The sequence below is a fragment of the Lagenorhynchus albirostris genome, chromosome 3, assembly GCF_949774975.1.
Source record: "Lagenorhynchus albirostris chromosome 3, mLagAlb1.1, whole genome shotgun sequence".
Lineage (NCBI taxonomy): Eukaryota > Metazoa > Chordata > Mammalia > Artiodactyla > Delphinidae > Lagenorhynchus > Lagenorhynchus albirostris.
In genome coordinates this window covers 147,906,682-147,931,604 of record NC_083097.1, presented here as the reverse complement: position 1 = coordinate 147,931,604, position 24,923 = coordinate 147,906,682, and the positions used below count along the sequence as shown (strand labels likewise).

At 51.1% G+C, this 24,923-nt stretch overlaps 2 protein-coding genes across 2 annotated transcripts in view; one reads left to right on the top strand and one right to left on the bottom strand.

Annotated features, from left to right (window-relative positions):
- Positions 1-15,465, bottom strand: part of ERGIC1 (endoplasmic reticulum-golgi intermediate compartment 1) — a 102,444-nt gene extending 86,979 nt beyond the window's left edge. Inside the window, exon 1 of the mRNA XM_060144207.1 lies at positions 15,334-15,465. Within this exon, the coding sequence (XP_060000190.1) occupies positions 15,334-15,353 (20 nt within the window). The 5' untranslated portion in view covers positions 15,354-15,465. The remainder of the gene's footprint in view (positions 1-15,333) is intronic.
- LOC132517918 (serine-threonine kinase receptor-associated protein-like) lies at positions 2,241-3,794 on the top strand. The gene is given in 3 exon segments (XM_060145947.1): positions 2,241-2,316; positions 2,667-2,970; positions 2,972-3,794. Coding segments are annotated over 3 exon segments (1,116 nt in total). The 3' UTR covers positions 3,708-3,794.
- Positions 15,466-24,923: the final 9,458 nt, after the last annotated feature.

The window sequence follows — 24,923 nt, the reverse complement described above, 5'->3', positions numbered from 1 at the left end:
ATACGTTTGGCCATGTTGCTGGGAGATCCGGGGCACACTGCCTGTATTCAGTGAGTGGGGCTTGGCACTGGCATAACTTGGAATGAGTGGGACATTGTGGGAAGGGATTTAGGAGCGGGAGAGGAAGCCGGACCCCTCTACCCTGTGAGCAAACCGCTCGTGGAGTCCACCTGAGTCAGGACTGCAAAACAACTTCAGAAAGACGGGCCAGGACATACGGGGAGCCCTCCCCTTAACAGCAGGCAGGTAAGCAGGTCCCCAGGGAGAGCATCCACTGGTGCAGTCCCCACACAAATCTTGGGTCACCCACTGGGCCAGTGAGTGGGTGACAAGTACCCAAGCATGCCCAGGGTCAGCTTCTGATTTCCTGGCTCCTTGAAGCAGGCCTGGGAGACAGGCATTCCTGTACCAGCAGTCACGTGTACCAGGCAGGTGATGGGTGAGAGGGGCAGAGAGATGAGAGAGCAGCATGAGTACACATGACCCCTGCCCACGTGGTCTAACCTACGGCCGTAAGCCTTCCCCGACCAAAGATGGCAGCCAGGGACAGTGGAAAGGCCATGAGTCCTGCAGGGGAGCCGGGGGTCATGCCCTGCTATGGGCCTCAGTTTCCCATTCCCATTGGTTAAGTGACACCATTAATTCCCCTCATAGGTCAAGGTGGAAACTATAAAGTCCTGAGTGCTACGAGGTGACAGGTGATTTCATCTACCTCTCTCTGCACCAAGTTTTGGATTTGCCTGTGCACAAATTGTGTGCTGACTGTCCCCTAAGCCAGCATTTCCCAAAGTGTGGCACCTATGCCACCGGTGTGACCTGGGTGATTTCAGGCCATGTGGGGACCTGGTGGTTAAATGGCTTCAGACTTCACAGTGAGAAGGCCATTCCCTGTTCAGCTCTCATTTGAGTGTTCCGAGAACCTCAAAGAGAACGTCTCGAGGTGGTGCTATCCGGCTGTCATCCTCTCGTTTCTCTAGCACTTGCTAACATCCCTTTTTTAACAGACCCAGCTACTGTAACACGCACCAGCTAGCTAGGACGGAACAGGCTTGCAATTATTTGTATCTATTTGTGGCAGGTGATACTGCTTTTCCATTTTCAAAGATGTTATAAAGTTACCTTTTATAAACAAACATGTTAAATTCAAAAACTGAGTAGTTTCCATAAAAGTTATCGAGTAAATAACACGTTGTTTAAGAACACACCCCCAAACTAGGGAGATGGTACCAGAATGGTGGGAGATTGAATATACTGACTGCAGTTACCACCTCTGCCAGTGACACATGTATCAAGGCCCGTCCTTTCTTCTTCCTCCTGGGTCCACGGCCCAATCAGATCTCCTGACCCTCCCTGGAGTTGGGTGAGGCCAGTTCCCCGGGTCAAGGCAGAAGTGATAGCGCCACATCCAGACCCTCCACAGCCTCCCTTTCTCTCCCCGCACTGCCGGGCCTCAGAAAGAATCCAACCTCCTCTTGAGGAAGAACCACAAGACGGAGGGCAGGGTACCTGCAAGAGGCACAGCATCCCCACCACGTTGGGAATGAACTTCCGTTGCATTAAATCACTGAGATTTTCAGGTTGTTTATAGGAATTAGCTGACTTAGGCTAATACAAAGGGGCCATCTCTAGTCCAGCTTCTATATACCAGCCTGACATCCTGGTGCTTTTCTCTGTAAAGAATAATAACTGAGCACCTAACAGATGCCAGGCATAATCTGAAGGGCTTTACAGAGATGAGCTCAATTAGTCCTCATGATGGCGCTGGGAACCAGGCACTACTGAGTAGTGGGCTTATTATCTTTCAGTGAGGCGACTGAAACCCAGAGGGCATCTTGCCCAAAGTCACACATTTGGGAAGTGGTGAAGCCGAGACTTGAACCCAGGACTGCTGGAGATGCACAAAGCCGTTACTTTGCCACAGTGCGACGCAGCCTCTGCTGAGCACATCACCCAGGAACTGCTGTGCCCTGACTATGTTCCAGTCCCTGGGCTGGGTCCTGCAGGAGACGGCACAAGTGACACTGCCATGGCCTGGAGCCCGGCAAGCCAGGCGGGAAGGGAGCAAGGGAGCCGCATGGCACAGAGCCGGATGGAGACAGGAGAGCGCAGTCAGGGAGGGCTTTGGGAAAATCTCAGCGCATCACCACTCCCCAAGAACAGGGAGGGCTCACAGAGGTGGATAAGGCTTAAGGCTGGCCCAGGAGGGTGGGTGCGATCTCAGCCTGCAGAGACGAGTAGAGATGCGTCTCATCCGAGCCAACAGCCACCTCCTGAATCCACGGGAATTAGCCGGGGCCAGGCCTACCACCCTGTCTAGTAAGGGGACTAAAAGGCCGTGGGATGAGTCTTTAACACGCTTCCCTGGATGGTGCGGGTCACGGCTGCCAGTTCTCCGGTTCCCCCCCGCCTTTCCCTCCCTTGACAGCAGTGGATCAGTTGTCTGTTGCAGACTCCCTGACCCATCCCTAACCCCTTTCTGACCTCGGGGCCACCGGACTGGCCTTTTCGCGTTTCCGGCCCAACCCCAGAGTCAGGGCAGGGGGCGGTGGGGGGGGGGGGGCACCTCGAGGAGTTGGTGCCAAGAGGAGAGAAAAGACCAGACCACCTTCGGCTCCCCTCCCCTCCCCCCGCCGGATCGCAAGGCTCGCAGCCGCCGTGGCAATGAGGCCACGCACCTGCGCGGGCCACACGTCACACGCAGCCTGTGGTGGATTTGGCCTTCAGTGGCATCACGCCTTACGGCTTTTGCCTAATCGGTGCTTGCAAAGATGATAAACCTATGCTACGCCAGGGAGATACAGGAGACTGGACTGGAACATTTTGGGGTCATGAGGGTGCTGTTTGGGACTCAACATTAAATAAGGACGCCACCACAGCAGCTACAGCAGCTGCAGATTTCACAGCCAAAGTGTGGGATGCTGTCTCAGGAGATGAATGGATGACCCTGGCTCATAAACACATTGTCAAGACTGGATTTTACGCAGGATACTAATTACTTGTTAACCGGGGGACAGGATAAACTGTTATGCATATATGACTTGAACAAACCTGAGGCAGAACCTAAGGAAATCAGTGGTCATACCTCTGGTATTAAAAAGGCTCTATGGTGCAGCGAGGATAAACAGATCCTTTCAGCTGATGACAAAACTGTTCGCCTTTGGGATCATGCTACTACGACAGAAGTGAAATCTCTAAATTTTAATATGTCTGTTTGCAGTATGGAATATATTCCTGAGGGAGAGATCCTGGTAATAACTTACGGACGATCTACTGCTTTTCACAGTGCAGTAAGTTTGGACCCAATTAAATCTTTTGAAGCTCCTGCAACCATCAATTCTGCATCTCTTCATCCTGAGAAAGAATTTCTTGTTGCAGGGGGTGAAGATTTTAAACTTTATAAGTATGATTATAATAGTGGAGAAGAATTAGAATCCTACAAAGGACACTTGGGTCCCATTCACCGTGTGAGGTTTAGTCCTGATGGACAACTCGATGCTAGTGGTTCTGAAGACGGAACACTGAGACTATGGCAGACTGTGGTAGGAAAAACATACGGCCTTTGGAAATACGCGCTTCCTGAAGAAGACCGTGGTGAGCTGGCAGAGCCGAGGATCAGTTTTCCAGAGACAGCGGAAGAGGAGCTAGAAGAAATTGCTTCAGAGAATTCTGATGCCATCTATAGTGCAACTCCTGAAGTTAAGGCCTGAGCATCAGGCAGATGTACACAACTTATGGACTAAAACAAACAGAGAAAAGCATCAGCCTCCAGAGTTACTCTCTGCCTAAGGTAAACATGAGCAGTAAACAATGAGGAATATGAATTAGCTCCAGTGCTGGAACTAACCAACTTGTAGTACGATGGTCTGTTGTCTTTTTAATGAATATGTGCCAACCAACACCTAATTTCTCTTATTACAGTTGGATTTCTTGTAGCTGTTTATGTTATTATGAGAGGGAAAATATACTGACCTATTTTTCTGACTTTTCCCTTAAAGCAGAAAGCCATTTTTGTTTTTTTGCTTTAGTTATAAAGAAGAGGGGGAATACACGATAAAGTAACTGGTTTGATCTCTCATTGTACACTGCTTCCGAACATCTAATTGTTTTTAGTTGTAAAATGCCTAAAAATAAAGCTTCCCTGGGCTGGATGAAGTACTCCTAGTTCTTTCAAGGCTACTCTTATGGCTCCTACAGCCCTCTCTATTGGCTCTTCTTTCAGAGGGCATGGGGCGTAATGGAAAGATTGTGGCGTCGGGGGCCAGACCACTCCACATCCCAATACCTCCTACCCCCTCAGAAGTGATACGGGTGCCCAGTGCGGTGCGGCCTGCACCAGCGGAGCAGAAAGAGTCACTGCTAACGGTGAACACGTGAACCTGCACGAGGGATTCTAGACACTGGTGGTCCGCTTCCCTACAGGAGGGCCAGCTGACAGTGAAGATGGGCAGGAGAAGGACCACTGATCAATAAGGAGTGATACGGGGGCAGCCTGGCAAATGCTGCCTGATCCAGCTGAAGGGCAGTGCCACCAGTGACGTCATGTGGATGCCAGGTACCCCTGACAGGATGTGCTGAGAAGGGCACTCCACCCACGACCCAGTCTAATCGCGAGAAAACATCAGACAAACCCAGAGTGCGGGACGTTCTACAGGACATTTGGACAGTGCTCTTCAAGACTGCCAAGGTCATGAAGAACAAGAAAGACTGAGGGCGGGAGGAATTGGGAGACGGGGATTCACACATATCCACTATTGATACTATGTATAAAATAGACAACCGATGGGAACATACTGTATTGCACAGGGAACTCTACTTAATGAACTGTGGTGACCTAAATGGGAAGGAAATCCAAAAGGGAGGGGATATACGTATATGTATGCCTGATTCATTTTGCTATACAGTAGGAGCTAACACAGCCCTGTAAAGCAACTATACTCCAATAAAAAATAAAATTTTAAAAAGAAAAAAAAAAAGACTGGGAACTTCCCTGGTGGCGCAGTGGTTAAGAATCTGCCTGCCAATGCAGGGGACACAGGTTCGATCGCTGGTCCGGGAAGATCCCACATGCCGCGGAGCAACTAAGCCCGTGCGCCACAACTACTGAGCCTGCGCTCTAGAGCCTGCGAGCCACAACTACTGGAGCCTGCGCTCCACAACAAGAGAAGCCACTGCAACGAGAAGCCCGCGCACCGCAAAGAAGAGTAGTCCCCGCTCGCCGCAACTAGAGAAAGCCCGCACGCAGCAACGAAGGCCCAACGCAGACGAGAATTAAAAAATTAAAAAAAAAAAAAAGACCGAGGAACTGTCCCCAACCAGAGCCTGGGGAGACGTGACCACTGAATGCAATGTTGGATCTTGGATTGGATCCTGGAGCAATAAACGGACATTAGTGGAACAAAACTGTTTAAATTTTATATTATTTTGAGACTTTGCTTCTTTGGGGCACACTGGTCACCCCATCTGGCTGTGAGAGCTCTCTACAGCCTGTGGGCTGGCAGTGTGCTGATCTTTTCAAGTTTCTTTCCCTACCCAATCCCCCACTTTCTGGTGAGGTTTCAGTGAGGTCTGTGAGGTGCGTATCCTGCAGCTTCATTGGCTTAAAATGTGCTCTCCTTTGGTGTGATTTCTTTGGGGGCCGATTGGGAGAAAGAAAAACCAACAGTGTAACTGTTTTGATACTGGAAATTGATGGGTCCTTTTGAAATAAAGAACCAGTCCCTCAAAAAATCAAAAAACTAAAAACAGGACGCTAGTGGAAAACAGGTGAAATCCAAAATAAAGTCTGGGGAACACGGGATTGGAGGTATCTGTACCATCTTTACAACTTTTCTGTAACTCTATTCCAAAATAAAAAAGTGTCTCTAATTTAAAGAAAAGAGAGACGCCAAATATCAGAACTAAAACATAAGTTCCGTGAGGTTGGGGGGACAGGAACTGTCTGTCTGGCTCAGTGGTATATCCCCAGCTTCGAGAACAGTGCCTGGCACACAGTAGGCCTTCAAGAAATATGCTCAACGAACAAATGACTCCATCACCCCAGCCTGTTCCTGGCCTGTTGACTGGGGCTCCAGAGACCAGCCAGAGAAAGGACAGGATGGCCAGCCCCACCTGCTCCCCACAGGAAGGGCTGCACCCCTCTCCCCACCTCCCCAGCAGGGGCTCAGCGGTAATCTCCTGCCCACAGATGTACAGTGTCACCTAGATACTGGAAATTGTCACCTAGGCCCAGCCCCCTTCTCAGGCAACCCAGAGCCCCCTTCCCCGCCAAGGTTTCCATGGCAATAAATTGTAAACACAACTAAGTAGACAGCAGCTTACATCGGGGGTATCCACGGAGTGCCCCTCCAAAATCGAGGTGATTATGCTCCCCTCTGGGACACGCAAGTGTGGTTAAGAAAACCAGCTCTGGCATCACAGAGTGTTCCACTTGCCTGTGGTTTGTGTGACCTTGGCCAAGTCCTTTCCCCTGTGTCCAGCATCCTCATCAGGTAAAGGGAATGAAACCTGGTTCCTACGTGATGTGAGGATGAACTGAATCCAAGAAAGGCCTTCAGACTGGCCCTTGATAAATGGGCACTGTTGGGGGCACTGTGGTCACAGCACAGCCCTGGGAGGTCACCTGAGACACCCTGAGGGCTGAAGGTTTTAAGGGATCTGGAGAAGGGAGTGCCACTCGAACTGAGCTTTGGCCAGCCCGGGGACTGCTGAGGAGGAAAGACAGGTCCAGAGGCGGAGCTGGCAGTGCCACCCTAGCACCAACCAGAGGAGGGAAGCCATGGCTGCCAGGCCTGGAAGAATCGTGCCCCGAGGATGCCTCTGCCCAAACCTGGGGGGTCCCTCGACTCCTCTGCCCCCGGCTCCGAGCCCAGACCCACCAGACCACCTCCCGAGAGTCCAGGGGCACCGCCCCAAGTCCTGTGCACCTGGCGAGTGTGTGCTCGTTCACTGGTACGTGTGACACACAGGCTGCATGCCGCCAGCCACAGGCCATCATCAGCCCTCAGAAGGCTTTGGTTTGGCCCAGCACAACGTTCAACAGCAATAAAACTGGAAGCAGTTACTAATCATTTTCACACAACTTATCAGACTTTCATCATTTCCTAAAAAATTGGGTAATCTGTAGGGCAACAAGCCACAGACAGCTGCCCCTTCCCAGCGGAGCGCCACTCTCTGATGGACCCAGCTGGTACACCCAACTGTCCCCAACCCCCTGATACCTGCCCAGGGCCTGGGAACATCTGGGTATGTGACCATTTGACCGTTTTCTCTCCCACCAGAGATTAATGCCTCGGGGTCTGGGGTCACCGTGTGGGTGCCACTTAGAGCGGGGAGCCCAGCTCTGGGCTGAATCGCCCCAGGTGTTCTCACGGGAGCGCATCACTGGTCCTGCAAACCCAAGGGGCCCCGGCTTTACCATGTCCACCCCCCAGATGCCCCTCTGCTCAGGTCTAGCAGAGCTCGGCGAGGAGCACGGGGACAATGCTGCCAAGGAAGGCCACAACAAGTGAAACGGCCCCACATTCCACACGTGCTCATCCCATCCTCAAAAAAATCCTGCAAGGGACGTATGAGCACCCCACTTTGCAGATGAGGAAAATGGAAGCTTACAGGTCAAGGCAGCCCTCAGAGGAATTTGCAGTGTAGAAGGACATTCTGAAAGGGTGGCCCACGACCTAGCACTTTCCCCTGAAGATTTGAGACACTTGCTCCACACCATGAAGGTACCCTTGGACTCAGCAAAACATCAAAACAAGTCAAATATCATCAGATTTCTTCCAAAGTAGTCAAGGGACATTCTAGTTAAATTCTACATGTCAGTGGCTCCTGATGTGACAGCAAGAGAGAAAATGATAGTGGAGACCTGGTGGACAGTCATAAAAATCGACAATGTCAAGGTACCCGCGAGGCAGAAGAGCACCATGGTGAAGTACCCTGGCTCTCGAATCACAGACCCAAGTTCAAGTCCCGGTCCTGTACTTCCTCAGCTGTGTACCCTGGGCCAGTTCACTTCCCAGCTCTGAACCTTGGCTTCCTGATTTTTTTTTTTTTTTTTTTTGCGGTACAGGGGCCTCTCCCATTGCGGAGCACAGGCTCCAGACGCGCAGGCTCAGCGGCCATGGGTTACAGGCCCAGCCGCTCCGCGGCATGTGGGATCTTCCCAGACCAGGGCATGAACCAGCGTCCCCCGCATCGGCAGGCAGTCTCCCAACCACTGCGCCACCAGGGAAGCCCGGCTTCCTGTTTTAAAACTGAATTAATAAAGGAAACAATCAGCAGAGTGAAAAGGCAACCTTTTCACTGGGAGAAAGTATTTGCGAACCATGTATCTGGAAAGTGGTTAATATCCAAAATACATAAGAAACTCCTTCAACTTCATAGCAAAACACACACACACACACACAAAACACACAACAACAACAACAACCCCACAACCAAATAACCTGATTAAAACTGGGCAGAGAACTTGAATAGACAGTTCCCCAAAATAAGACAATCAAATGGCAACAGGTATATGCAAAGATGCTCAACATCACTAATCATCAGGGAAAGGCATATCAAAACCACAACAAGGGCTTCCCTGGTGGCGCAGTGGTTGAGAGTTCGCCTGCCGATGCAGGGGACATGGGTCCGTGCCCCGGTCCGGGAGGATCCCACATGCCACGGAGCGGCTGGGCCCGTGAGCCATGGCCGCTGAGCCTGCGCGTCCGGAGCCTGTGCTCCGCAACAGTGAGAGGCCCGCGTACCGCAAAAAAAAAAAAACAAAAACCAACAAAAAAATCTGTCAAGAGGGTAGATCTCATCTTAAGTGTTCTTAGCACAATTTTAAAAAATTGAATTAATAGTATGACTATAAAGTGATAGCATTACAGTTTCTTGGAGGGATGAAACTTCTGTATCCAGACTGCGGGGGTGGTTACACGATGTAAAGTCTTGACTTCCACAGAAGAATACACCAAAAAAGGCCACTTTTATTGTATGTTAATTAAAAAGGTAAAATAAATAAATAAATAGTCATCTAAAAAAAAGAAGCTAAAATATAGAAAAATAAATGACTAATAATCGTATCTCTCTCGTGGAGCCAGTGTGACTTTCAAGTCCAATAACATGCCCAGCACAGAGTGTAACACATCACCAGCTGAGAAACCATCAGGCATTACTAGTAAGATTCGGCTTGCCTCCTTTCCTCCTCCAGAGCAATTCGAGCCCCAGATGGCAACTCGAGAGAGAAAAGCATCACCAGCACCCAATGTTCAGGGACCTGTGACTAAAGTTTGGTAACAGCCGGGTCTCTCATCTCAAATAGGGTTTCCACCTTTTGGATAAACAGAACATTCAGTCCCTTTCAAACGGATCTTGCTTCCTGTCCAGCTGTGCTGCCCAGCAGATTCCAGAAGGAAGCATTCAAGGGGAGGATTTTACTGTCAGGTGTGTGTGCTGGTCCCCCAGGGACCCCTAGATGCACCAGCTATGTGACCCAGCATCTCTGGGGGTCAATTTCCCTGGATGTAAAATAGGAATAATGCCCACTCAGAGGATGAGAAGATTTGTAAAGCGCCTTACGTATCCCCGAGTTCTTGGTAGTACAGGGAACCCTGAGTTCCTCCTGCCTCTCCCAAGGGTCGAGACTTTTAAAAACCAATACATGCTAGCGTTGGCAGGTTTTTTTCCCATTCTGTACTTTTCCTGCATAGACACCAATGTAATTAAGTTAACAGACCTAAATGTTAAAGTTGACAACAGACAATTAGGCTAATTACCACTTTCTTAAAGGAACAATTACAGCTGTTTCCCAAATGATATTCTGAGAAATGGTACTGGCCGCCCCATGAAGAACAAGGGTGGCTTAGATAGTAAGTTTGGCAAAAGCCGGGCTAAGTGACTCAGGTTCCTTTTGTGCTGGACTTCTCAGAGCCTTTAGAAAGTTATGCACGTGCTGTGGATCTCCAAATGGGGGACTCATTATGGAGCGGCACAGTCTGGGAGATGCTGAGTTAGTCAATCTTACTGTACATTCAAATCACCAGGGGATCTTGCATTTCCAACAAGCTCCCAGGTGACGCTGAAGCTGCTGGTGTGGGAACCACACTTTGAAAAGCAAGGATATCCATGGGAAGGTGACGCCACCACCACTGCCCTGCCTTAGTGACAGCTTTACTAGTGAAGAACAGTCCCAGAGGGAATGTGCTTGCAGGGGGGGACAGATGGGACCAGACTCTACTCCCCAACCTCCCCTCCAAAGACCCACTCTGGCATCTGGCTGCCCCTGTGCTCTCGGCCTGATAAATACGGGTTCTCTGGATCTAGAGAGGTCTTCTCAATCTTAGCTGTACACTTGGAATCACGTGAGGACGTTTATAAAATACTGATGCCCGAGTCCCCCACCCGCAGATCCTGATTACTGGGTCTGGAGCACCACCTGAGTTTGGGGATTTTTAAAACTCCTCCAGTGATTCTAACATACAGCAGAGCTGATGTTCACTGATACAGAGGTGGTGGGTAAGCCTCACCCCAAATGCCCTCCTCACACCCTGCCTGCCTCTCCAGTGCCTGATGAAAACCGCCCAGGAGCAACTCCAAAATAAAAAATGAAAGGATTACCAGATGGGAAACAGAACTTAACGAGGCCACAGCTGGCTAAAGCCCAGTCTCAAGATAGTATGGTATCAGGAATGAATCCAAACCGCCTCAGGAGGAGAGATTTTTCCATCCCCTTCCACATCCAGACGAGAAGCTAAACATATGCTCTACACTCTAAAGCCCCAGTGGCCGGAGTGGGAAAACCTGGACCCTCCAGAATGAGATGCTCTAAATTGCTGTGAGACCATAGTGAGGGTCCTTTAAAGACAATTTCAGAATCAGGTGTCAGACTGCATGAGTCTAGTTAAAAAATAAATAAATAAAAATATAAAGGCTGATGACTTTAAGCTTCTTAATGAGCACTACTGGGAAAGGATTAGAGATGAGAAAGCCAAGGAATCCAATTAGAGGGGGTTTCAGTTCTCTCTGAACTCGGTGAATGGAAGGGCAAAGCTTTAGAGATGAGCCTATAGGATACAAGTGGGGCTCCGGAGCACAAGAACAGCATTCCAACCCCAGTGCCTTCTGCTGACCCATCACGTCCCTTAACTCTGCTGCACTTCCACTGGCTCATCTGCAGAGTGGGATAACAACAGTGTCTGCCTTGCAGGGTTGGTGTGGGATTAAATGAGCACAGGTAAGACCCTTACCACAGTGTCAGGCACTAGTAAGTGCTCAATAAATGTGAAATGCTGGCTTGATTTTCAAATTTTTCCTCCAGTCTGTTCTTTATTTCCCTTTGGCCCTGATTTTTAAGTCTATTTATATTTTTTTAAAACTTGTTGTAAAGTACGTGTTTCCGGCAACTTCCCCAAGATCTTTCTGGAATGAGGTAAGGTAGAAATACAGGCACTCACATAAGCCACTGTACTATCTGCTGAGTTCTGATTATGTGCTCAGAGCCCGCACTGGTGGTCGGGGATGACCCTGGCACAGGGAGTGACGGGGGCTGCAGGGACCCCCCGGGCAAGGCCGCATAGGGAGCTAAGGAAATCATACTTGATCAGAGCAATGGGCCCCACTCGACGGTTGAAACCAGAATGTGAAAAAAATCAGGTCAACTTTGGAAAGCTCCCCTGAGGTTCTAAGATCTGGGGTCTCTTGGAGATGAGAAACCACTTGGAAGGCCAGACTGAGAGGCGATGGAGGCTGAACCAAGGCGTCGCAGCAGGGCCGGCATCACAGGCGTGTGAACTGTGCAGTCGCACAGGGTCCTGTGCTCAGAGCGTGCGTCTAGGCTTAGTCTAATGCTCTGCTGTCACCGTCCTGACATTCGTAATACTTTTCCAACAAGGGGTTCTGCGTTTTCATTTTGCACTGGGCCCCGCAAATTATGCAGCCGGCTGTACCCTGCAGGGACACCTCACTTGCCCCTACATCTACCCTACAAGGTGAGGCAATGAAGATTGCCATCTTCTCCTTAAAATGAAGGAACTGAGGCTCGGAGAAGGTAAGTCAACTGTCCCAGGGCCCAGATGGTCAGTGACAGGACAGCAGCACACCCCCGGTCTTGGGGTTTCAACTCAGAGGCTGCGTCGCGGGGAGCCGGCCATCTCTGCGTGCCTGAAAGCCGCGCTCAGGCTCTCCTGGGCCTGGGCTGCAGGAAATGCCCCTACCTTCCCCCCACCCCCACCCCCGGCCTGAGCCAGAGACAGCAGGTGTTCTGGCCCTTGCCAGCCGGAACTGGGTCCGGGCAGGGCCAACGCCCGCGGAACCGAGTCACAAGGCCGGTTCCACCACTGCAAGGTCCAGGGATTAATGAAACAATGCACCAGGAGCAAAACAAACACAAGTCATCTTGGAAGGCCTCGGGTCCCACCTCTGTACTCGGCCTATTCCCCACCCCCAACTACAACTGAGAGAAGAGCCCATTCAAGGAAGGAAGGGGGAAAATTAACCACCCATAGCTGAAAAGGTTCCCAGTAAAGGCAGAACTGGTACATCAAATCACAGCATGCCCTTGCCTTCCTTGACAGACTCTGAGAGACATATCCCGGGGGCGAGTGTGGCCCTGGCACTATTCTAGGCCCTGGAGTTACAACAGTGAATGAAACAGATAAAGATCTTTGCCCTAGGGAGCTCATGTTTTCATGGGAGGAAAAAAGAGAATAAGCATAAAATAATTAAGTGAATTATACAGTGTTAGGCAATACAGGTGCTTCGATGAAATAACACAAATAATGAAAAGAGTGGCCAATATTTATTGGGTGCATCCTCTGTATCTAAATGCTTTACACACACTGGCTCAGTTAATCTTCTCGACAACGGGTACTGTTCTCATCCCCATTTCACAGACAGGAAAGCACACAGGAGGTAAGGTGCACGAGGTCCCACAGGCACTAGGAAAACAAGGAGTTCTGGTAAGAAAGAGCAAGAGGTTCCTTTTTCCCCCTTCCTGATTGTGCTCTGTTAAGGAGAGCAAAACGATCAGGAGGCCTGGTCTTCTCCCTGGCTTCGAACTGGGAGAGGGGGGGTTCAACCAGAGCATGCCCCTCTCCATGTCCCCATGGTTTCTAAGAGAGCTGACAAGGCTGTGGGACCCGCCAAGACCTCCCTTTTCTCCCACAGCTAAGGCTTTGCAGCTAACAGTCCCCAGATCGAATCCCAGCTCCACCTGCTCACCACTGCCTGGCCCTGAGCAAACGAGTCACATGTCACCCAGCTCTGCAGTGGGGCACGTGGCGGAGGGCTGAGCACGGAGCAGACGCTCAGTAAATGTTTGATCAATGAACACTGACGTGTGCGTACAGTGGACCCTTCCTTAGAACCTGAGACCTGGAATGAACACATCTTAAGAAGGCTCGTCCTCCCAGGTGTGAACGGGAAGTGTTGAATCCATTCTCACTGCTCTGTGGTGGCACAAGCCTTCAAGGAAACTGATTAAAACACCTCATTAAGCTGGGGCCCCAATGGTACCTGGACACTCCAAACCTCCAACTCAAGGGGCACCAGGTCAGGAGCTGTGCGTGACCTGCCCACCCTTCAATCTAGGTCCCATGAGGTCCAGGGCAAGACCCTCAGCCCTCAACTTCCTCCTCCTACAATGGGAGATGAGGTGCAGGGTGAACGAATTCTATGCCCGAAAGCAGTGACTTCCCCAATAAGGTCAAAAATCACTGGAACCTACTGAATCACAAAGGGATGCGGGATGAGGGCAGGAATTATCAGCCTGGGTAAGGGGAGGCTTTATGGAACCAGGAATCAATGTACCAGCTACAGCTCTCTCATGTCCTGAACGTTAACCGTCGGTACGAGGACTGCCCCTGAATTCCATCAAAGGGGTTTTCCTTGTATGAAAATGCCCTGGGTCTGCAAACATTTGTCTGAGACCCTGGTGCCAGCCCCAGGGCTGCATGGAAGGGGCAGGCTGTTTGTGGGATGGCAATGGTGCCCAGGGCAGGCTGAGTACCACGTCAGCCAGTGCAAGAGTGCCAAGGCCAATGTTCTCTCCATGCTTAAACTCCAACATGTCCACATGCCATGGGGGTCACTGCCTGGCTTTTCTTCCCAGGAAGGCTGTCGCTTTACCCTGACTTCATTCACACCTGTAGGGAGGGAAGGAGCTGGCAGGGACCGGAATCCCTATCTTGTGGATGAGGAAGTGGCCTCATGCAGAGGCTGCTTGGTCCACTAACCTCCCACTTCTGAGCTCTGTACCCCTCCAGGTTCTGAATTAAGCTCTTCTCATGCATTCAGCCCTCGCAGGTGGGACTTTATTTTTAGCCCCAGTTTGCAGGTGGTGACACAGAGATACTGAGAGGGCTCAGACATTTACCCAAGTCATCAAGCCGTGCAGCTAAGGGGAGGTCTGAACCCAAAGCCTTCGCCCCTAACTTCTAGAATATACCAAGCTGTTCAGTGGAGGAGGCAGAGCCAGGATTCTGATCCAGCTCCTCCCCACTAAAGCCCAGCTATTTTTCTGGCTATACACCACAGTGTGGCTGCCTCAGGCCAGGGCATCCCCTGGGGCTCCATACCTCAAGGGAAAGTCTGGATGTAGACCCCCGCCCCCTTCCAGAAGGCCTAGCCCAACACAACGTGGACCATGAGGCGGCTGGACCCCACAAAGGGCCCATTGTGGTGACTGTAGAAAGCCAAGGGCAGATCAGGCTAGGCTCTCTGCAAAGTCCTGCCCACAGCTCCCTTACCTCCTCCCCTCCCCCATGGAGCCCCCACACCCAGAACACAGGACCAGGACTGGCTGAGGTACAGGCCTCCGGTTCGGCCCAGTTAGGGAGAGTCTGAGCCTACGGAAACCTGAAACCCTCCAGCAGCTGTCTGGCGGGATGGGTCTGCACACCCCTGCGGATCCCTGGGGGCTCATCCGAGGTGCCCTGAACGCACCTGTCAGCTGGGGTGGGGTTCACGAAAGGAGGCTCTGTAGAGAAGACGAAGGGGATGGCTTGTTTGCTCCTATCTAGGGGAGGGAGGAAACCTGTTTCCCAGCATGGGGGGAAGGGGATGCGAGTTTGCGAGGTGTCGAGGCAGCCTGGGGAGGGGGCTCCGCGGAGGGAAGGGGCGGAGCGGCCCGAGAGGTGGGCGGCCTCGCTTCCAGCTGCACGAGGAGGCCCTCCGAGGCTCCAGCTGGCTTTGTGTGCGGCAGGGGGGCCAGCCCGGCGTCCCCGAGGGCCTGCCGAGGCGTGCACAGGGCGAAGGGCCGCTTTTGCGTTCCAGGCGGGAGGGGTCCGCGGCGTGCCCAAGCATCCTCCGCGCCCGCGGAGGGGGCTCCCCGGTGGCCGGGGTAGCCATACTCACCTCCTGAAGTCAAAGGGCATCGTGCCGCCGCCGCCGCTGCCGCCGGGGGTGGGAGCCCTGCAGGCCAGGTGGGCCGCGGCGCCGCGTGGGTCCCAGCCCGCTGCCAACGCCTCCGCCGGCCGCCCCGCCCCCGCCGGCCGCCCCCAGCCCTCTACACTCGCCGCTGCCTCCGGCCGCCGGGAAGTGACGCTCCGCGCAGCCCATTGGGCGCCGCCACCGCCCCCGGCCGCCCCTTCCGCCGCCCTGTTAAAGGGGCCCGGGGGCCTGAGGGCCTGGGGGCCTAAGGGGCTGGGGGCTGGGGGCTGGGGGCTGGGGGCTGGGAGGGGGGGGGCTGGCCTTGGTGGGCGCGCGATGGGGGTCGAGGCTTGGAGAGGAAGGGAGCACCCAAAGACTCCCGCGTTCATTCCTTCCAAGCCCCCGCACTGTGTTTTCCATCACTTTCTCTCTGTGTGACCTTGAGCAAATGCCTCTGCCTCTCCGAGCCTCCTCCGTTGTTTTGCGTTTGTAAAACAGTTTCCTTGGGTTGTGAAAATTAAATGGAATGGTCCAGGTGTGGGCTACACACAGCGTCTAACTCTGAGTAAAGGGCCTGATACTCTGAAAGAAAGGAGGAAAGCAGGCAGGCCTAGATTTGTAAAGGGGACCCACCACGTCCCTGCTGTGCCTCTCTGGGGAAGATGCTTGGCTCCTCTGAGCCCACACCCCTTTCCACGGCTGCACAAAGAGGATGATGACACTTACTGGAGGAGCTTTTTCCTGGGGATCAAATGAGAAAGTTGGGAGACTGCTTAGTGTGATGCCTGGCACCTAGTAAGGGCTCGTCACCTGAAGCTATTGTGGTTGGCCTGGTAGCTCTACCTCTCTGCTTGCATCTTCCATTTGTGGTTCATTCTGATGGTATTCACCAGGCCGGCTCCGAGCCCGGTCTATTCAGGACAGCAGACTAAGATCTGCCTTGTGACTTGGCCCACCGGGGACCTCTCCTGAGCCTTAGTTTCCTTCTGCGAAATTCACAGGTCATCAGCATCTCCTTCCGGGATTGCTGGGTTAGAGGAGTTGGTAGTTGTAACACAACACCCAGGTAGAGGATACTCATTCTGAACTTTCCCTCTATGGTTGGCCCCACCTCCAAGGTTGTGGTAACAAAGAGCTTGAAAAACCCCAGGGGAGGAAGGTGGGGGCTCGTGTTCAAAAAGCGGGGCCAGCAGGCAGTTGCCTCATCTATAAATAGGGGGAAATGGTGGTACCTATTCCTCTGGGAGAATTCAGAATGCACGGTGCCAGTTCTGGTCCGGTGTAGAGCGTGGGCAGGGAACCAAACTCTTCCCCTGGACCAGACACCCAGTTGGCTCTCCTTCCCTTTGCCCTCCAGCATTCCCTTTTCATTCATTCATTCAACAAGGGGCCTGGCACTCTTGGGAGAGAGAGGGAAATCTCAGCCAGAACTCAAAACCTGGGGGCAGCAAGAAGGTTGAAGGGGCCTGGGGTAGCCACTGAGCCCAAAGGACTGTTTGTTGGCCCAGGCCTGTGCAGGAGGGGAGTCATGGAGTGGTGGGAATTTGACCACGAGCCCTCCCTCTCAAAATGTGGTCCACAGTCTGCTGGTGGTCCACAGACCAACTGCTTAGGCACCATGGGGCAAATTCTCAGCCCCAGCCCAGACCTACTGAACCTCAGCCCCAGCCCAGACCTGCTGAACCCAGGCCTACTGAACCTACTGCGTTTCGCCTGATCTCCAAGTGATTCACTAGCACATTTAAGTTTGAGAGGCGCTGCGATAAAGGACCTTGCTTTGGTGGGATGCGGGGGATGGGGGGGCTTTTGCATTTGCTCTTTCTTGAGCACGTTCCTATCTCTGCCTTGCACCTTGCTATATGGACAGAGAATGTGCATGTCTCCCAATAGATTCTCACTTTCTTCATAACTGTTAACTATGGTAACAGAGCCCATACTCTGGAGTCGTACTGCATGGGATCACATTCTAGCCTGTCCGCTTACTAACTTATTTTACTTCTGTACCTCAGTTTCCTCATCTGTAAAATTGGGGCAATAATAGTACCATCCTCATAGATCTGTTGTGAGGATGAAATGTGTTGATGAGTGTCAAGGACTTAGGACAGTGCCCGGCACAGAGTAAATGCAAGAGAGGGTTGACTATTGGTTGCTATTTTTGCATGATGATGGAGCTCCGAGTTTTTGGCTGGGCATATGAGTGTGTTCAGAATGAGAGCTGTATTTCCCAGCTTCTCTTGCAGCTAGGTGTGGCCATGTGACTAAGTTCTGGCCATTGAGATGTAAAGGGAAGCATCTTGCGGCTGCTTCAGGGATTACTGGTGGATATGATCCACTGTGTCCCTTTGTCCATCTGGCTGCCCAGGATGTGGATGCCACCATCCTGACCCATGTGTTGAAGGCCATGCAGAGCAGAGCAACAAGATAGAAGGAGCCTGGGTCCTTGCCACTGAATGGCACAGTGCCTGTTCTCAAACACCTCCCCAGACTTCTAAGCAAGAGAGAAATAAACATGTCTTGTTTAAGCTACTGTTATTCTGGATTTTCAGACACTTACACCTGAACCTAATACTAATACACCTGCCCAGCCTGGTTAATTTCTTGGCTTGGTTCAACTACCATGTACAGAGTAGGCCAGGCCCCCCATTATATGCTCACATGCCACCCGTAGGTTTTTTGGGGGGGAGAATTTGTCACAGTTTGTGAAGAGATTATTAATTGGCTAGTGTCTACCTCCCCATGTTGACTGGAAGTTCTTCATGGAGGATGGATGTCTGTTTGCTCACCATCTTATCCCAGCATCCAACCACAGCCTGCACATGGGGGGTGGGGGGACAATAACTATGTATCAAAGGCCGAATGGAGGTTTTCCAGAGGTTGCCACAGAATAGACAGGATGGGGAGAGGGCACATCAACAAGGATCTCTGTGGGGACACTTGAGGTCTGTAAGCAGACCAAGCTGCCAGTCCCAGATGGCCCATCAGCCCAAAAGACAGTGTGAGATAGAACTAAGGAAATCAGATGTTGTGTTACAGTAAATGGGAAAGCTCTGGATCTCTTTGACCAAGGGACTGACTTACTAAAAGGTGAGTTTTAGGATTACTAATCTTCCAGGACCCTATAGCAGCCAGCCTCCAGCCTCCAGTGGTTGATATTACCATGCCCTGTATAATCACCTCCCACATTGCAAAGCGCCAAGCTGGGTAACCAACAGGACACTGCAGAAATGACAGCATATGACTCTTCAGGCTAGGTAGTAAGGGCATTGAGGCTTCTGCTTAGGCTCTCCTGAGTCACTTGCTCTGGAGGAAACCAGCTTCTGTGTCATAAAGATACTCAAGCATGGTTAGAGAGAGGTCCAAGTGGCAAAGAACTGAGGCCTCCTGCCAACAGCCATGTGAGTGAGCCATCCTGGAAATGGATCCTCAGCCCCGATAAATCTTCAAAGCTGCAGCTCCAGACCACAACTTAACTACAGCCTCATGAGAAACCCTGATCCAGAACCACTCAATTAAGCTGCTCCTGAATTCCTGACTCTTAGAAACTATGTGAGGCAATAAATGTTTATTTTATGCTACTAAGTTGTGGGTATTCAGTTACACAGTGTAGATAGTTAATAAAGACTCCATCCCCATTTGCTGTTCTACCAGCACCTTCTCCCTGTCTTCCTCCACCTCACTCCCATATGGCTTAGTGAAATGGTAAAGCACTGCAGTCAGACGACTCTCTAGCTGGGAGACATGGACACATTGCTTAACTAGCTGGCTGTCTGAGTATGAAATGAAGGATAATAATACCTTACCTGTGGCAGGTAGCCTCTAAAATGGTCATCCCAATTAATCTACCTCCTCATATTCAAACCCTTGTGTACTCTCCTTCCTTAGAGTGTAGGCTGAACTTACTCACTTCTAATGAACAGAAGATGGCAGATGCGATGGCATGTCGCACCTAAGACTAAGATATAGAAAGATAGTGGCTTCTGTCTCAGACACTCTTGCTGTTTCTCAGATCGATCGCTCTGGGCAAGCCAGCTGCCACGTGGAGAGGCCCACATGAGAGAGCTCACAGTGAATCTTTTGGGGCCTCACAACGGCCACGTGAATGAACTTGGAAGTGGATCCCTCAGCCTCAGTTGAGCCTTGAGATGACTGCAGCCCTGGCCCACAACTTGACTGCAACCTCCTGGGAGATCTTGACCCAGAGGCATCCAGCTGGGCTGCATCTGGATCCTGCAAGATGACAAATGTTTGTTGTTTTAAGCCAGGAAGTTTGGGGTGATTTGTTAGGCAGCAACAGATAACAAATACATGGCCCTAAACGCTTGCTGTAAAGATGAAGCAACAGGTACAGGGCCTGGCATAGAGCAGGTGCGAATTAAATGCTTGCTGAGTGAATCAGTTGATAAACACATGAACGTTCTATAGTGTAGAATGTTCCCTGGATCCAAATGCTCACTGGTCTCCACCCCCTCCTGCCAAACACGTCACCGGAAGTTGTTTGAAGCAGGGAAACGGCCAGGTCAGATTTGTTTTTCTGTAATAGGAGCCTGGTTTGTGTTCCAGGGGTGGGGCTGGTTCAGCTGTGGTCTGGATGAAGAGATTAAGAAATAATAGTCCTTTGTCGGCTCAGAGAGGTCTTGAGGGTAACTTGGGCCTCGTAGCAGGGCCTCAGAACAAACAACTCTCCTTTCTTGCTCCGCTAAGTCTCCTGGCCAACTTAGAAGACACCCATTCATCCACCCATTCATTGATTATAAGTTATTCACTGGGCACCTCTTTATCACAGGTCCTCTGGAACATGACACATTCCTGTTTTTAAGGGGCAGGGCGGCGAGGGGGTGGGTTGGTGTAAGCAAAAGTGTGGTACCATTACGAAAAATCAGGGTGAGGGGCACCAGTTCCTTGTGCAGGTGCAGTTCTGTGGTAAGTGCAGTGGTAGTGGCAGCACTAGAGGTTCTGGGAGGCCAGGAGGGGGTCCCTAATTCCACCCATGGGGATGAAACTGGTCTGAACTCTTTCAGTTCAAGATGACTGAGATCATTTCAAATCAACACACACCACCTAAGGCCAAAAAAAAGAGAGAGAGAGAAAGAGAGAAAAAAAGAAAGAGAGAGAGAGAAAGAGGAAGGAAGGAAGGGAGGGAGGGAGGGAGGGAGGGGAAGGGGAAGGGAAAAGAAAGAAAGGAAGAAAGAAAAGTCCAGAGGTAGATTTCGTTTCAGGCACAGTTGAATCCAGGCACTTCAATAATTGCATCAGGAATCTCTCTCCCCATCCCTAGGCTCATCTTTTTTCTTCTGGCTTCATCTCTAGAGAGGCTTTCCTTTTGTGCTTGTGAAACAAAAGGAAAAAGAAGGAAGGAAGCTGTAGCTGTAGGCTGTTTTTCCTGCTCTGCAACTCCAGCAGATAAAGGTGACCTGTTTCCTGCTACCTCCAGCAAAGGCTCCTGGGCTGACCCTCAGGGGCTGACTTAGGTTGCACCCCTGAACAGTGGGCTCTAGGAGAATGGATAGGCCAGGCCTAGGCTGAACGCCAACCCCCTAGAGTCTGGAGTGGAATCAGCCTCATTCAACACACACACAGATTCAGATGGGAGAAGGGTGGTTTCCTAAAGAAAAGTCAGGGGTGGGAACGCCCAGTTGGTCCAGTGGTTAGGACTCAGCACTTTCACTGCCGAGGGCATGGGTTCAATCCCTGGTGGGGGAACCGAGATCCTGCAAGCTACGTGGCATGGCCACGAGAAAGGAAGGAAGGAAGGGAGGAAGAGAGGGAGAAAAGTCAGGACAGTATTGCCAAAGATGGAGGGGATGTTGGGAGGCTAAATCGTCAGGTATCTTCTACAGGGAGTCAGGAAAAGCTTCCGGGAGGAAGAAGTGTCTGAGTTGAGACCGTGAAGAACAAGTAGGCTTTAAGGAGAAAGGCAGGTTGGGTTCATTAGTTATCTATTGCTGTGTAACAGATTACCCCAAACTTAAAATAAACAGCAATTTATTACCTTGCAGTTTCTGATGGTCAGGAATCCACGAGAAGCTACCTGTGGGGTTCTGGCTCAGGATCTGTGATGAGCTTGCAGTCAAGCTGTTCGTCAAGGCTGCAATCTCAAGACGACTGAAGCTGGAGGATCCAGGCTCACTCACAGGGCTGTTGGCAGGAGATTTTAGCCCTCCCCGCATGGACCTGTCCATAACGCCGGTCATGACATGGCTTCTCCCAGCTCAGTGAGGAGAGTCGGCGTTCTATGAAGTCATCTCCAAGGCTCACACTGTCATTTCTACCTTCTTCTATTCATAAGTCCAGCCTCCATTCGAAGAGAGGGATCTCACAAGGGTGTGGGGAGGGACCAGGAGGTGGGGATCACTGGGGTCATCTTGGAGGCTGGCTACAACCCGGGGAAGGACACAAAAGCACGGAGGTGGGCGAGCAGACAGCCTGGCTTTGGCCAGGGATTACGTCAAGCTGGAGAGGTCAGTAAGTAGGAGCTGGATTGTGAAGGGCTTTAAGAGCTGTGTTAAAAACGTGAAATTTCTTCTACATTTAGGGGCCCTAAAGTATATTAAGCTGGGATGCCTCACAATATTTTGATATGGGGGAGCCCAATATATGGTACTGTCTTTCCTGCCTGTGCTTTGAACAAATGAGACTTCTGGGCTTCCTAACTGTCAGTCTCTGAATTTGGCAGACAGACCCAGGCCGGCACAGGAAAGGCAGGAAAAGTTCAGGCCTCCCTGGGAAGGTCTGGGCAGAGCAGAACGCGGTTCCCTGTGCACAGCCTTCTCCCAAAAGACCTGGACAACATAGTCTCAGACCCCAGTCGACACCTTGCCAGTCGGAATTCACCCATCTCCCCTTCTCATGGAAATCAGAGGAGTGAGGAAGCACATCTCCCACCAACCGTCTGCAATTTTTAGACAGGGGACCTCTGAGTCTGCCCAGGGTGTGGCATTTCATCCTCACTTTTCAGGAACTGGGGGGATCACCAGTTTGAGGTCCAACTCAGACAGTGCTACCTTCTACTGGCAGCAGTCAGCTCCACAAGCTGTGTTACTCAGCACCCCCCGTTCCCCTTCCTTCTCTCTTTCTGCCATGGAGCTCACCTGGACCCTTTCCCCCTCAGTCTGCAGTCTGCGGTGTGGCTTGGGGTTGGATGGGGACCGCATCTGGGGCGTCTCGCTGCTGCTCCGTTCCCGCTCCTTGGTTGAACATGGAGAACTCGGGGAGACCTTTGTGTGGCCCAGGCATGAGTGTATGTGATGGTGCGTGGGTGTCACGTGTATTAGCAGCACTGCTGCCCGGGGGTAGGTGGGTCTCTTCTTCCAGCTGATGTCAGTGCTGTGTTTCCTCAGGGTGGGCTGGCAATGGGTTGTGTGTCAAGCCAACCTTGACTCTGCGGAGGAAACCGAAAAGGGAGACCTGGAAGGCTCTGGGTGCGATTACCGTGTAACTGAAGTAAATCCGTTCAGCTCCCTGAGCCTCAACCTTTTCATCTGTGAAGTGGGGGAGCTCCAGGTTTAGAGTCATCCACTCACTCTGTAGCAAGCTGATGATACACTAGCACACAGGACAGAAACGCTCTCTACATACAAGTGTGTAGCACCTCATAAATAGTGATGAATATACGTAAGCCCAGTAATAATATGCTCCAGGTGTCTCTGGCCAGATGCGTATATTCCAAGGTGCCTGCAAACAGAGAAAGCCCTGATGAAAATCTGGCTCACTGTAACCCCAAGAGCTGCATGACGAGAGGTGAGGTCAAAGGTGGAAGAGAAAGCTTTGGAGTCAGAGTTCAGTCAATACCTGTCTGGGTAACCTTGGGGCTGCCTCGTTCCCCACCGTAGCCTCAGTTTCCTCCTCTGCAAAATGGAGAGAGGGCCCACTTCATGGGGTAGTTGGGAGGGTGAAGTGTTTATCCCGCAGAATGCTCCCCTACTTCGGATCTGGTTTTAGCTGGATCTCAAGTCCCACCCCCTCTCCGGTCTCATGGTGAAGTGAGGAGATCTAGAGAACAGCCAAGCCCTCTCCACACTCTGTGAATTCACTCCATCCACTTTTTCATTTTTTCTCCTCCTTTCCAAAACAAGTACATTTTTAGCAGACCCGAGACATGGCTTCCTACATGAGTTAAATTCAGGAAATCCTCACTGAGTCCCAGTCAGTGTTGAGGTGTTTTGGATAGAGGAGACATCAGCGGCACCCTCCTCTCCAGAAGAGTCACCCCACTCATCGTTCATAATTAGAGTCATCAAAAGACTGTCTCTCTTTCTGCCCTGCCCCTCGCCAAGTCATATATTCGTCAAGAACTCTAATCTGGCCTCAATCAGAGTTTTAAAAATAGAATTAGCTTTTGTGAAATGTTTTTGTTTCCCCGAACTATTTAAAGGAACAGTAATTCTTTAATTTAAAAAGTAACCTATATAAAAAGTTAATTCAAACAGGAAAAAGGGTCCACAGTGGAGAGTGAAATCTCTCTCATCCCCCCAGGCCCCAGCAAAGGCAACCACTGCTGAAGGTTTTCTTCACTGTGCTGGGCTTTTGGGCGGCCAGGGGTGACCCCAGCCTTTCTTTGGGAAGGCAAGGAGGCAGGCATCTCTCTGCTTTCCCAGCCAGGAGCTCTGAGGCCAGGAGGGAGGAAGCAGAGTGGAGCTTCCCAAGGAGTTGAGGGTCCACCAGAAGGCCAGAGGGAGGGCAGTGTCCTCAGGATGGGGGCAGGGGGTGCTGAGGACTGAGTGGAGGCCCTCAGGTGGCCTCCAGGGGAGACTGTGGGATCTCGGGTCCACTGAGGGAGACTTTAACCCACTTGTGAGAGACCCACTAACCTTGTCAGAGAAGGTCTTCTTCAGATATTTGCTGAGTGACTCTGACAGGCCTTCTGGCCTTCTACTGGAGTTGAAATTAGAGTGAATTAGGAAGTGGAACTGGAAGGGCCCCGAATCTCACTGTGTAAGCAAGCAGATGGGAGAGAACACTGAACATCTGCTCTCTGTCAAGGGCTTTTGTTGGGTTATTTTAAAATTAATTTTTAAATACACAACTAGTATAGGAATACACTTTCCATGTAAAAAAATGAAAACTTTACAGATAAGGCTGAAGGCCCCTTTGATCTCCACCTCCAATCTTTGACGAGGTTTTCTTCTACCTCTCCAGAAGGAACCTCTATTTTCAGTTTGGTGTGAATCTTCCCAATTTTTTTCTCTGCATTTTTCAAACATACATGTTTTGTTTTTATTTGTCCTTCAAGATTAGTAGTGAAATGCATATTCTTCTGCCACTTCATTTCTGGATTAACAAAATATCTGGGAGATTTATTTTCAGAATAATACAGGTCTATGCTCAGGGCTTCCATAGGTAGTGTTTCATTGGTTGCTTCCATCAGCCCCACTACAGATGAGCAAACGGTGGCTCAGAGAACTAAGTGACTCACGCCAGCTGGTGAGTATTGGAGCAAGATTCAGACGTGGATTTGTCTAAGTTTGCATTGTACCTTCCCTTTACCCAATCTGCTTGTGGTTTGTACCCTAAGTTTCCTGGTTTATGATACCATCAAGTGGGCCATTTAAATGCCAGATTGATCGTAACGCAAGAGA